Source organism: Vipera berus (genome assembly GCF_964194415.1).
Source record: "Vipera berus genome assembly, chromosome: 13".
In the NCBI taxonomy this organism is placed as follows: domain Eukaryota; kingdom Metazoa; phylum Chordata; class Lepidosauria; order Squamata; family Viperidae; genus Vipera; species Vipera berus.
This window is the reverse complement of record NC_138216.1, coordinates 5,094,220-5,107,148: the sequence shown is the minus strand read 5'-3', so window position 1 is coordinate 5,107,148 and position 12,929 is coordinate 5,094,220. Positions and strand designations below refer to the sequence as shown.

Sequence of the window (12,929 nt, the reverse complement as noted above, 5' to 3'; positions counted from 1 at the left end):
AACACCGATTTAAAGAACTGATTATTCCTGGTTACATCTCTCCTCTCCCCTCATCAAGAAGTTTAAGCGAAATGCCATTTCTCCTGGTGTCCTCTTTGTGGTTTACAAAACCTGGAACGACCGTTGCCGCTGGCTAGCTCTCTGCTGCCATCTAGTGCTCGTCCAGTCAAGTGTTCTGCCTCGGTTGCCTTGCGTCCCTGTTATCCTTCCACCCACGGGAACTTTAGGGGTTTGGGGTGGGGCGTTGAATCTTCAAGGGGGGGGGGGTTGGGGAATTGAATAGCACTTTAGCTTCAGCTGGCCTGACAGGTGCAAAACGTAGCCGGGAATTTGGGTTGGGAAGCTCATTTGAAGGTTTTGGGGTGGGCGGCCGTGTGTGATAACTAAAAAAATAAAATAAAAATAAATACTTTTTAAGGTTTGGAACATTTGGAAGACTTCATGCTTTTGAGGAAAGTAAAAGCAGCCTTATATTTTTGCGAAAGGGAGTACCTAGCTTTCTAGGAATGCTTGCTGGGGAAAAAAAGGCTCCACAGACAGATGAAGGCTTAATGCTGGCTTCCCTACAAGCCGTTGTTCACGAACTGAGGGCATAATTCTGCTAGATTTAGTGGCCCTCTGAAAATGAGGTTGTGACTGAGAGGGGTATACCTGAGGCCATTATGCTGAGCCAATGGTGACTTTTAAGAGGTGACTGGGGAATTCTGGGAATTGATGTCCACACCTCTTAAAGAGTTGCTAGAATTGAGAAACAGTTCTAAGCTAGCTGACGTTTTGGCTTAATGTGCTTAGGATGTAATCCTAGCCTGTTAATGCTTTGTCAACAAATCATGCCCGATCATGACACAAATTGTGTTGTTTTTAACACAGTAGTGAGTGAACCAGCTTTCCATCTGCTCAGGCCCTTTTTCCCAAGCCAGGTATTGCCAAAAAGTCTGTAACTCCCCCAGTTCTATTTTCTTGTACAATATTTCTTAACCACTCAATGTAAAGTAGCTTGTATATAGTGTACATCTGTGTTGATCGAGTGCCTGGTTATCAATAAAGTGCGCAATATAATTCCATATCCATGTGTGGCAATATCCTATGATTGGTTGTTTTTTTTAAAATCCATTTAGGCAAGGGAGCCGTGGATGAGATCTCAACGTAAAAGTGAATTTGGGGAAGGTGGACAGAATTGGGGTACACGTCGTCCTTGATTCGTTTAACGGCCGTTCGAAGTCAGAAGGGCATTGGGAAAAAAAAGGCACATTTTACAGCCATTGTGGTGTCCCCGGTCACACGGTTAAATTTTGGGCAATTGGCAACCAGCACGTTATGAAGGTTGCAGCGTCCTAGGATTGTGTGATTGTCAACTGCAACTTCTCAATGTGGAAAGCCAGGTTTGCTAAACATACACACGATTCAGTTAAATCCACCAAATTTGTAAAATTGGGCTTGATTCATTTAACAGGCGCCTTGTCTAGCAACCAAAATTCTGGCTGCAATTGTGATCGTAACTTGTAGATCAGGGGTCGGCAACCTTGACAACTTTTAAGACTTGTGGACTTCAGTTCCACAAGTCTTAAAGTTGTCAAGGTTGCAGACCCATCGTAGACTACCTGTAGTGTTTCTGCTTAATACTACAATACTAATAAAGGGAAAGTCACTGAGATTTTTTTGGTAGCGCAACCCAACCAAGAGCTCGTGACACACGGGTCACCATCAAACGATTTGTGTTAAACGAGTACCTTGACTTACAAGTGTTTAGTGTCCTTTTGAAGTTACAAGGTCACAGAAAAAAAGGGAATAATGGCCATTTTTCACACCTACGACCGTCGCAGAATCCCCAGGGTCACAAGATTTACATTTGGATGTTTGGCAACAGGTTCATGTTTATCACTGTTGTAGTGTCCCAGGATCACGTGATCTCCTTTTGCAACCACCCAACAAGGAAAGCCAATGAGGAAGCCGGATTCATTTTAACAAACACGTTACTAACTTATCAGCTGAAGTGGCAAGAAAGGTTGTAAAATGGGGCAGAACTCACTTAGTAACATAAATTCTCGGCTCAACTGTCCTCAGCCGCTCCAGTCCGGTGTAACTGAACTAACCACAGAAGCATGTTTGATTGGATTTCTCGGATTTATATACTATATAAATTTTACATGCCACATATTTACAAGTGGGGCAAGTGCTTTTTTTCATCTTTAAAAAAACAAAGATCAAACTTTAGACATCTCTGAACAAACACGGCTTGAATAAATCAGACAGATTATTCAGATGAACTGTATTTAATACAGTTTTCCCCACTCTCGTCTCCTGATGCAGGACCAGTGAATTAAGTGTATCACAGTTTTGATAGCATTTCATCATTAAAAAATAACAAAAATTAAAAAAACAAAATAAAATAAATCACAGTATGAACATTGTCTGTAACTAGAAACTTGGAAAGGAAACAAGAAAACCAGGTGGCCGAGATCGGTCAGGATGTATATATCACTACTTTTAAAAATGAACGCAATAAAAACTTAGTGGATTTTTTTTTTTTAAAAAAAAAAGGAAAACGGCTCCTCTGGGAGGATACTAGAGATCCCGGCACCTGTTCTCCTCGCTTACTTCTGGTGCAGGCTAGAAGTCCAACCTGAGCAATAAAGTAACTCTGCGGAGCAGGGACGAGATGCCCAAGGACCAAGTGGCAAAAGACGGGAAGAAAAGCGGAAAAGAAGGGAGGGCCAGCACTACAAACGGAGTCGCTGAGGCGGCGTACTAAAGGACGTTGCAGGCGACTGTTGCAAAAGGCATCCTGCAAAGGTTGGGTGGAAGAAACACCCACGGAAGGAGACACTCGAGTGGGGGAAACGGACGCAGAAGCCTTTCCCGCAACGCACGGGTTGCTCAAACCCTGTGCAATTGCCAGTCGGGATCTCGGAAAAGGAAATTCCGGTTAAGCCAGGCGACGAGCGGTCTTCGGACGTGTCCCGGGATACATTCAAAAACTGGCCCAAAGCGTCTGAACGGCACGCACTTTCCACAAAGTCCAAAGACGGGAATCCAACGGAGGGAAATGACGTTGAGTTTCTAGTAGCAGACACCTGACGAAGAAAACCGAGGCGCGCTCTCTCTCTCTCTCGCAAACACCTCAGCTGCGTGTGAAATGTTTTAAATAATTAAATTAAATAGACACTTTATCAGTTACAGCTTGCTTAAAATTGGGTTACGGTTCCTCACCCCGCGTGGCGAACTGGGTCGAGTTGGGAGCAAAAACATCACGTGGACATAAAAAGACATTCATCCTGAGTGGTGCAACGAAGCAGCATTTTTTGAGATGTTCGGATCCAGGGCTTTTTTTCTTTCTGACGGTGACACGGACAAGGGTAGGAGGATTCGCAACGTCCAGCAGCTGTAGAAACGTGTCCGTCCTCTTTTGTGTTTGGGGATCACGGAGAATTTTGTAGGGTTGCTTGTTTGTTTGTTTTTTTAAAAAAGAAGAAAGACTCAAGGTAAAAACCAAAAAGAGGGAAAAAAAAGTGGGGCTTTCTTCCAATGATAAAATCCTGTACAGTATTTTCTGAAGCACCAATTATGAATTAAAGAGTTTGTAAGGGGGGTTTCCCCCCCCTTTTCGGTTTATAAATACACTATAAGCTGGACTTCCAACGGACATTCCGGATCTGAAAGGCAAAGATGACAATGTCATTTGGGGAAACTGAGGCGTAGAGGTTTTAACAGCCCCGTACTTTTTAGCTTTCCTGGCCTGTGGCAAAAATACAGAACGCCCTTGACTTACAACATTTAAGGCGGCCTGAACATCGCGGTGTTAAGTTCTAATGGTCGTAAAGGGAGTCATCCATGGGACCAGTCCTATTTTACAACTTCCCTTTTGCAGCCTTGACCTACGACCTCAAGGGAGCCCAAACTCTCTCGTTCGCTAAGCGAGAGAGATGTGAACTTTTGTTCCATTTTACAAGCTCTCTTCCCACAGTTGCTAAGTGAATTCCCTGCAGCGGCTAAGTTAGTGGCACGGTGGTTAAGTGAATCTGGCTTCCCCGTGGACTTTTGTTTTGTCAGAAGGCCGCAAAAGGCGATCGCTGCAACCCGTCGCAAGTAGAAGCCGGTTGCCAAGAGGCCAAATTTGGATCACGCGACCAGGGGGATGCTGCAAAGGTGGTGTCAAAAAAAACACGGCCGTAAGTCGCTTTTATCGGTGCCGTTGTAACTTTGAACGGCCTCTAAATGAACCGTTGTTAAGTCGAGGACCCACTTATAAACTCCCCTCCCTGGCACGGCGGCAACACCGCCACCGAATCGGCCACTGCTCAATCGCTTGAGGGATTTTTACACGGGCTCTCACCCGTTCTGTCATTCTTCAGCTGGGTGCCGAAAGCGACAAGCCACGATGTGTCAATTCTTGACGTTAGAAGTCCACCCGTCTTAAAAGTTGCCGAGCCTGAGAAAGGCTGGAGGATCCAGGCTGGCTTTTTTCAACTCTTGAGGGTTCCCTGAGCGTCAAAGGAAGATCTCCCTACGGATCCACCTGCCTTACTTACCACTGTTATGATCTCTCAGCGGATTGAAGCCACCCTCCCTGTTGCTTCTTTCCAGGGCTTTTGACTTCCGCCAAACAGCCGGCGTTTCTTTGCAAGACGTCACGCCGTGTTTCCGACAAGCCTCCAAAGACGGTTTGGGCGTCTCCCAGTTTTTGAGATTCTGGATTTGCAGGGCGGTTGGCTTGGGAAGGGAAGGAGGGGCAGGGCCTTCGTCGCAGTCTTCCGATTTCCTCGCGTGCTTCTTCTTTTTCTTCTTCTTCTTCTTCTTGTGTTTATGTTTGTGGGTCTCGGCCTCGGAGTTGGAAGGAGACGGTTCGGAGTCTTGGCGATGCCTGAAGGAAAGCAGAGACCGGAAAGTCAGCGGAGGGCAAGCGAGGCTGCCGTTTCACACAACCGAGAATAACAGAGTTGGGAGGGACCTTGGAGGTCTTCTAGTCCAACCCGCTGCTCAGGAAGGAAATCCTAGACCAGGGGTAGGCAACCTTGGCTCTTCTATGACTCGTGGACTTCAACTCCCAGAATTCCTGAGCCAGCCACGCTGAGGGGAAAGGGAGAGGTTTCCAAACTGAGCCATGCCGGCTCAGGAATTCTGGGAGTTGAAGTCCACGAGTCATAAAAGAGCCAAGGTTGCCTACCCCTTGACCTATATCATTCCAGACATCATGATCCTAGCAGTCACTTCCCTTTTAAAGAGCGCTTGATTAATAGTTCATTTTTTTTTAAATTCCCCCCCTCTCCCCAAGGCCATGCACCTATATACAGGTGGTCCTCCACTTACGGCCACAACTGAGCCCAAAATTTCCAAGAGGGTTGCTAAATGAGTTTTGCCCCATTTTTACAACCTTTCGTGCCACAGGTGTAAAATCACAGCAGTTGTTAACGTAGTCACAGGACGGTTAAGTCAATCTGGGCTCTGCGCAGCCACACACACCACACCCCCCCACTGACTTTGCTTGTCAGGTCGCAAAAGGGGTTCACGTGATTAACGCAACCGTCATAAAGGCGAGTCGGTTGCCAAGCGTCTGAATTTCGATCGCGGGATTGCGGGGATGCGACGGGGGTCGTTAAGGGTGCAAAACGCTCCCAAGTCCCCCCCCCCTTTTTTAGGGCCGTGGTGACTTTGAATTGTCACTAAGCGAATGGTCGAGGACTATCTGCGTGAACATTTAGTGAACTGAAAGAGAAAAGATTCCTCCTGCTCACGAGCGTCCGTGGGAGTTGCTGGGACAAATTTGAGTCAATTTAAACCTGGGCTTGCCTAGAAGCAGAGGCCCCCCAACCTTTTGGGCACCAGGGACCGGTTCCTTGGAGAGAGGTTTTTCCGCAGACCGGAGGGTGCGTGGTTTTGAGTGCTGCCTGCCTGCATCCCGCGGATGGGGCTTCGCTTCGATTGCGCGGGGCGGTTGCTGGCATGCCGCGGCCCGGTGCCGGTCCACAAACCAGGGGTTGGGGACCTCAGGCCTAGAGAGAACGTTTCCTGTCGGGACAGGACCTACCGTCTGTCCTTGCGACTTGACTGAAGAGCAGTTTCCTGTGACTTTGATTCATTCACGGGGTCACTGACCGAGTCATTCATTCTGCCACCCCATAAGGAAGGGGGCGAAGACTGCTGCGCTACCCATTTTGCAGACAAGGAACTAGGGCTAAAAGAAAGGAACAGGCTTACAGGCTGCCCTGTGTGGATCCATACATTTCTTCCACCGTCACTCTGGCATCACACCAGGCTCGTGAAGCTACCGTATTTTCTGGCGTATAAGACAACTTTTTAACCCATGAAAATCTTCTCAAACGTCAGGGGTCCTTATACGCAGGGTGCTGAAACTTTAGGGACAGGGCTGGCTGGAAAACCTGGAGTGGATCTCCCATGTGGTCTGCGCAGGGAAAGCGGGACCAATTGGAGAAGAAGCTGCAGTCTGTGATTTTTTACAGGCTGGGGTCTGGGCGTCTTTCCTTCTCAAGTTGAAGAGCAGCTGCAGTCTATCCCAACTTGAAAGGCAGGTGGGGAATGCAGCAGCCAGAGCAGCTGCTTAGCTCTAAGAACACATTTGACTCAGAAACTGGGCGGGCTGGCTGGAAAACCTGGAGCGGATCTCCCATTTGGTCTGCGCAGGGAAAGCTTTAGAGTGAATTAGGAAAAGTTTAATCCACTTGCACTGTTTTATGTTTACATGTTTGATGACAAACAGCCTTATGTTTATAAGTGACAGTTTTCCTACTAAGTACCTGCATGTCATAAGCATTTGAATTAAAATTACCATATTAAAATCTAATCTGATGTTTTTTAATTTTGATTTGGTGTGCATTGGAAGAGGGGTAGTCTTAGACGGCGAGTATAGCCCAAACCCTATAATTTAACAGGAAATGTAGGGGGTCGTCTTATACGCCCAGTCATCTTATATGCCGGAAAATATGGTAATCGTTCTGTCGTAGGCCGCCCAGGGTCACGTTTTGTGGAGACGGGCGGCCGGACGAACGGGATGGACAAGCCGAGAAATGAATACATGTCGTCCTCGACTTAGGACCGCAAGAGGGCCCCCCCAATTTTTGCCGCTCAGCCAGACGGTTGTTTAAGTGAGCTTTGTCCCATTTTACGGCCCCTTCCTGCCACAGCGCTTAAGCGAATCACTGCACTTGTTATGTTAGCGGCACAGTTGTTAAGTCAATCTGGCTTCCCCGTTCACTTGGCTGGTCAGAAGGTCGCCAAAGGGGATCAAATGACATCCCACCCACCCCCCAGGACACCGCGACCGTCGTAAGTATGAGTCAGCTGCCAAGCGTCCGAATTCTGGGCACATGACCCCGGGGAGGCTACAAGTCGTAAGCGTGAAAAACGGCCGTTAAGGTCCCTTTTTTCAGTGCTTTGAACCGTCGCTAAATGAACAGCTGTAGGTCGAGGGCCACCTGTGCCCACTTCCTGGAGGAGGATTCTGCTGAAAAATAAGGTGTTAATTCAGAGGTAGCAGGCCGCAGGGCGTCAGCCAGGCCTTTGCCAAGGCAATGAAAAATAATTTAAAAAGAAATCAAGATCCTGAAATCTTTCAGCCACCTTTTGGGGGGAGGGGGGTGGAAAGGGGGGGGGGAGAGAAAGGAAGGGCTGAGTGATCGGTGACCCAACTTCAGAAACCAAACAGGCTCGCGCCCGCCTCTCCTCACCTGGCATCTTTCTCCTTGTGTTTGTCTTTCAACTTCTTCTTCTTCTTCGACTTCTTCCGCTTCCTTCCCTTTTGTTCGTCGGGAGAACCCTCCTGCAGGAGTTTGGGGTGCTTCTTTTCGGGGGCGCAGTCGCTGGCCTCGGGGCTTGGGGAAAAACGCCTTTTCCTCTCCTGCTCGTGGTTCGACCGGCTTTTGTAGTAATCGTGTTTATTGTAGGGGCTACTGTAAACGTGACTGGACTTGCTATAGTCTCTCTCAGAATGAGCCGGCTTCCTCTCCTGGTTATGCCGAGGCGGCACGTGGGAAGCTGAGTAATAGTAGCTGTACGACCGGCATGCGTCCCACCTCCTCGCCGTCTCCTGGTAGTACCTCTCCCTGCTCCACGACCTCTCTGCTCCTTTCCCGTAACTGGGCCTGCTCCGCTCGGAGTCCGTTTTGCCCCGGCTATGGGATCGGTAGGGAGGGTACTTCCCTAAACTCCGGGCGGGATCGGGACTGCCCGGGAACCTGTAGTAGCTGGTGCCGTGGTGTTCCCGTCGGGGCTGGTCCTGCTGCTTTACCCGCTCCCTACTGTAAGCGAACCTCTGCTTGCTGCAGTGTCCATCGGCCTGGCTCCGTCCGCCCGCCCCGTCGGCCGCCGCTGCCTCCTCCTCCTCCTCCTCGTTTTCGGAACATTTCTTTTTAGGACGATAATGTTCTTGGTCAGTTTTTTTGTAACTGTGGCCTTTCTCCTTCGGAGAGGATCTCGGGCCTGGCTTTTCGAGGCTTCTTCGGACCGGCTCGTTGCCCTCTGCCGGTTTGCTTTCCGTCTTCGGACACTGGCTCTCGGCAACAATTTTGGGTTGGGGAAGCGGGGGATTCTCGGCACAAGGGGCTTCTTTACTGCTTGGAGGGCTGCCCTGGAATTCAGGGCCCGTCTCGGGTGCATTGAGGGAGGTCTTCAGCTTTTGAGGCCTAGATTCACCGTCCAGCCGCATCTGGGGACTCTGGGTGTCTTTTTCCGCCGGTCCTGCCTGTCCTTCAGCAGCCTCTGGACTCTTCTCTGAAGCTGCTTTCTTGTCTTTGGATACGCCTGCCCTTTCAGCAAGGGCTTGAGCATCCCCTTCCCCAGGCCAGGCGGGGGCTGTTTCTCTTGCCGGGGAACCGTGCTGCTGGTCATTCTCCGGCGGTCTGTTTTCCGTCTGGGCAATTCTTTCGCAAGGGTCTTCCGTGGTTGAAGTGACGTCGGGGTCCAAATGTATTCCTGGGCTTGGGGCACTGTTGGGAAGGGCATCGGGGGCCTTTTCAGATGCATCCTCGGCCATTGATTTCTCTGGTTCGGGAGCGCTGCTGGTCAAGAAGAGAAAGACGTGTCAGGATGGATGTCAGGCCTGCCACAACTTAAAACCTCACTCCTTGGCTCCCTCGGATGAGCAAGGCGTATAGTTTTATCAGAATTCACGTGTACCGCAGTAATTCAAAGCCAGAACTAAGACTCGCGGGCCCAAATCCCTAAGTTCTACTTTTTCCCTCCCTTAACTGTATCTCGTCGCCCACCCCGTGTAACCAATCATGTCCAGATAATAAGATGTTTTCATAAGTCGGTCCAAGCATAGTTTGGTACCTAGCCCTTTCCTTCTTCCAGCTGGGTGACCTTGAGGCAGCATCTTGAGGAGATACAGCCTTTACTTTCACTTCCCCAAGCATTTCCCCCCCACACACACAGTTTGTGGCAGTCTGTCACCACACAGCAGCGAAAGGCAAGCAAGCATAAGGGGGCAAGCTGACTTTGGATTTCAACCTGAGCATTCCTTAAAAGCGCTTTTTTAACTTCTAGGGAACTTTTTGAAAATGAAGCTGGCGAGCACTCTAGACAAACTGACAATACTGATTTTGTGAGGCACATTAACAAGGTTATCTTATGAAAAGTAGCTTTTTTTCCCCTCTCGTATCACAAGATACAATTCTATCTGGTCCAAAATCTTTTTAACACAAAAGGGTTCAAAGACAGACATGGAGATTCTTTTTCTTCAAAGACAAACAGATTAAAATGCAGCCTGAGAACTTCTTGTTTCTTATCTAAAATTGCTGGCTCTACACACACACACACACACACACACACACACACACACACACACGATTCCCTCAGTTCCTGAAATAGGCAGGAAGAATTTACCAGCAAAGGAACAGGACACACGGTGAAAGAGTTAAGACTGTGACTTGCAAGTCTCACTCAATGAAGGCAGCCATTCTAATTTAAAGAACTATAAGCAACTTAATAAAAGAGTTGATAAAATCTGCCAAAGGGGAGGCCTTGGCCTAGAAAACGCCCGCTGCCACTTTTGAAAAGCAGTATGCGTGCCTTCCAAAGGTGCAGCTCATTCCATCGGAATGGAAGCCAACCTTTCCCTTTTTAACAAAACCGGGTAAATCGTGTCATCGTAAAAGCAGTAAATTTTAGTCCAATAAATGGGTTGTAGTTTGTTTTTTTTTAAAACCGGAGCGTAGCTATGCTGCTTTTACCAAATATAAATTCATGTTCCCAAGTGGGAGAAACATGGAAAAAGAGAATAAAAAACAGAAAGGAAATAGGCTGGAGATGCGTCATCTGCCTTTTAAAATTCAAAATACAGTTAGAATAAAGGAAGACCGCTCTACCTGGAGTCCCCGGGCAAGGTTTTCGACTGTTTGTATCTGAGGGAATCGGAGGCTTCCTCTTCAGGGTCTGAGGACAAAGCTTTTGGAGAACCCTGTAAATTCAGAGTGGAAAAGGTTAATACAATGAGAGGGACCAAGCAAGGGGATTGAATGCTCTAGACCAGGGGTAGGCAACCTCGGCTCCTTTATGACTCATGGACTTCAACTCCCAGAATTCCTGAGCCAGCCACACTGAGGGGAAAGGGAGAGGTTTCCGAGCTGAGCCACGCCAACTCAGGAATTCTGGGAGCTGAAGTCCACGAGTCATAAAAGAGCCAAGGTTGCCTACTGCTGGCCTAGGCCGCTTTATGACTCGTGGACTTCAACTCCCAGACTTCCTGAGCCAGCCACGCTGAGGGGAAAGAGAGGTTTCCAAGCTGTGCCATGCCGGCTCAGGAATTCTGGGAGTTGAAGTCCACGAGTCATGAAAGAGCCACGGTTGCCTTCCCCTGTCCTAGACTCCAGACTCCAGTACAAAACCCAAGACTCCTGTGTACTGGCAAAACCTGCATGTGTGATTTGCTCCCAAGGAGAGCGTAACCATCAACTGGAAGAAGAACAGGACCAGGGGTTCCCTCTGGATTTAGAACAGTTCCAACGGTCACCTAGTAGTTTCGTAGCCTTTTCTAGCTTTCCTTGGAAGAAAGGAAGGGATAAACCCTTTGTGTGGGAAGCCAGCATTTTAAGCCTTGAGCTCTGGCTTTTCCTTTTCAATTCAGGAGCCCCAAACTTCATCCCAAAGTCAGCTATAAATACAGATAGTCCTCGACTTACAACCATTCGTTTAGCGGCCGTTCAAAATGGTGAACACTGGGGAAAAAGTGACCAGCGGCCATTTTTCACACCTACAGCCGTTGCAGCACCCCTAGGGTCACGTGTTCAGTATTCGGATGCTTGGCAACCGGCTCGTATTTATGACGGTTTTGCAGTGTCCCGGGGTGTGTGTGTGTGTGTGTGTGTGTGTGTGTGTGTGTGTGAGAGAGAGAGAGAGAGAGAGAGAGAGAGAGAGATGCGATCCCCTTTTGCGACCTTCTGAGAAGCAAAGTCATCGGGAAGTCAGGGTCCCTTAACCACCAGGTTATTAACAACCAGAAATTATGGGGCTTCGATTGCGGTCGTAAGTTGAGGACTAACCGCCTCCCGAGAAACCCACTCACTTTTCCGGGCAAGCCGTTGGTTTTGGGAAAGGGGCGGTCTGCCAACTGGGAGGTGGAATCGTTGCTTATTTGCCCGTTCTGCTTCGGGGCCTCGTTTAGGCTGATGGAGAGCATCACGGTGACGTTTTGCGGCAACTCAGGGTGGGGACTTTCCTTCTCCGGCTTGCGGCAGGACAAGCAGGAGTTCTCCAGCCCGCCTGCCATGTTGTCCGGTAAAATGCCGTTGGGCACTTGGAGGTGGCCGTTCTCCTTCGGCAGGCCTTTGGATTCCTCTTCCGAGTCTTCGGAAGATTCCGCTCCGTAAGGGACCAGGACGCTGGGGCTGTGCTTGGCCTTGCCGTTCATGACCAGCTTGGAACCGGACTTGCCCGGCGGGCTCGGTCTGGAGACCTGGTTAGCGGCCGAGGAGACGGTGGAGGTGCTTGAGGTAGACTGCAGTGCGGAAGGATTGGAGATGGTGGAGGAAGGGGCGGGTTTATTGAGGGTCTCGACGGTGCAGCTGGTGTGAGAGGCGCTTTGGCGAGCCGCCAGCTTGTTGTGAATACTGAGGGTGAGTTTTGGCTTCTTGGATGGATCCGGGGCGGCGGCCGTGGCTGACCGGTTCATGGTCCACTTGGAGATGGACAAGGAAGGGGCCGAAGGAGATTTGACCAGAGAAGCGTTGGTAGGAATGCCCACCGTACTGCTGGGGGATTCTTTTAGGGATCCGGTTCCGTTCAAATGATTCGAATTCTGCAATTATACAAAAGGAGGAAGAAAGAAAAAAAAGAAAAGAAATAGAAAATAAGAGATCTATTCCTGGGCATAAGAGGTAGACGGAGCGATTGTAAGAAACTTACTTTCTCAAATCAAACTCTGGCTCTCTAAACCAGAGGTCCCCAACCTTTTGGGCATCGGGGACCGGTTCTGGGGAGAGATATTTTTTTTCCGTGGACCAGAGGAGGAACGTGGTTTTGTGTGCTGCCTGCATCTCGTGGATGGCGCTTTGCTTGTTTGTGCGGACCGGTTGCTGGCGTGCCGTGACTGGGTGCCCCTGGATGCCTCTTAACTTACCTTTACCATGTGTGGAGGGAGCTGAGGTCCGATAAATCCTGGCGTACTCTGTTTATTACTGATCACCCGCTGGCTGATAACTGGTCGGGGAGAAGACTGGCCCGGCGTGTGAACCGAATGAACGTGTTCGGCACCGTTTTTCAAGTCGTGGGTCCTAACAAAACAAAACAAAAAAAAGGCATGTGATGTTAACGTCCCTTTTTACAAACCACTGCAAGATTCTTTTTCTTAAGGTGGCATCCTTCTTTGTCATCAGCAAAGAGGAGGGACTCTGCCATTTGTGGCACCCCCAGAGGTGGGGCAAAAATGCAAGGCAGGTCCTGGTGCCAAGGATCAGGAAAAAAAATATCTACCTTTGAGC

The 12,929-nt window shown here is 49.1% G+C and overlaps 1 protein-coding gene across 3 annotated transcripts in view; it reads right to left on the bottom strand.

Moving 5' to 3' along the window:
• Window positions 1-1,833: 1,833 nt before the first annotated feature.
• The window catches only part of USP42 (ubiquitin specific peptidase 42), a 31,434-nt gene continuing 20,338 nt past the window's right edge, over window positions 1,834-12,929 (bottom strand). The window contains exons 12-18 of one of the 3 annotated variants that reach the window (XM_081338080.1): window positions 12,569-12,722; window positions 11,516-12,247; window positions 10,320-10,411; window positions 7,683-9,011; window positions 6,026-6,172; window positions 4,530-4,861; window positions 1,834-3,653 (exon numbers count right to left, since the gene is read on the bottom strand). In XM_081338080.1, the coding sequence (XP_081194206.1) occupies window positions 3,610-3,653; window positions 4,530-4,861; window positions 6,026-6,172; window positions 7,683-9,011; window positions 10,320-10,411; window positions 11,516-12,247; window positions 12,569-12,722 (2,830 nt within the window). In that variant the 3' untranslated portion in view covers window positions 1,834-3,609. The remainder of the gene's footprint in view (window positions 3,654-4,529; window positions 4,862-6,025; window positions 6,173-7,682; window positions 9,012-10,319; window positions 10,412-11,515; window positions 12,248-12,568; window positions 12,723-12,929) is intronic. The other 2 variants (XM_081338081.1, XM_081338082.1) reach the window with 2 other exon arrangements.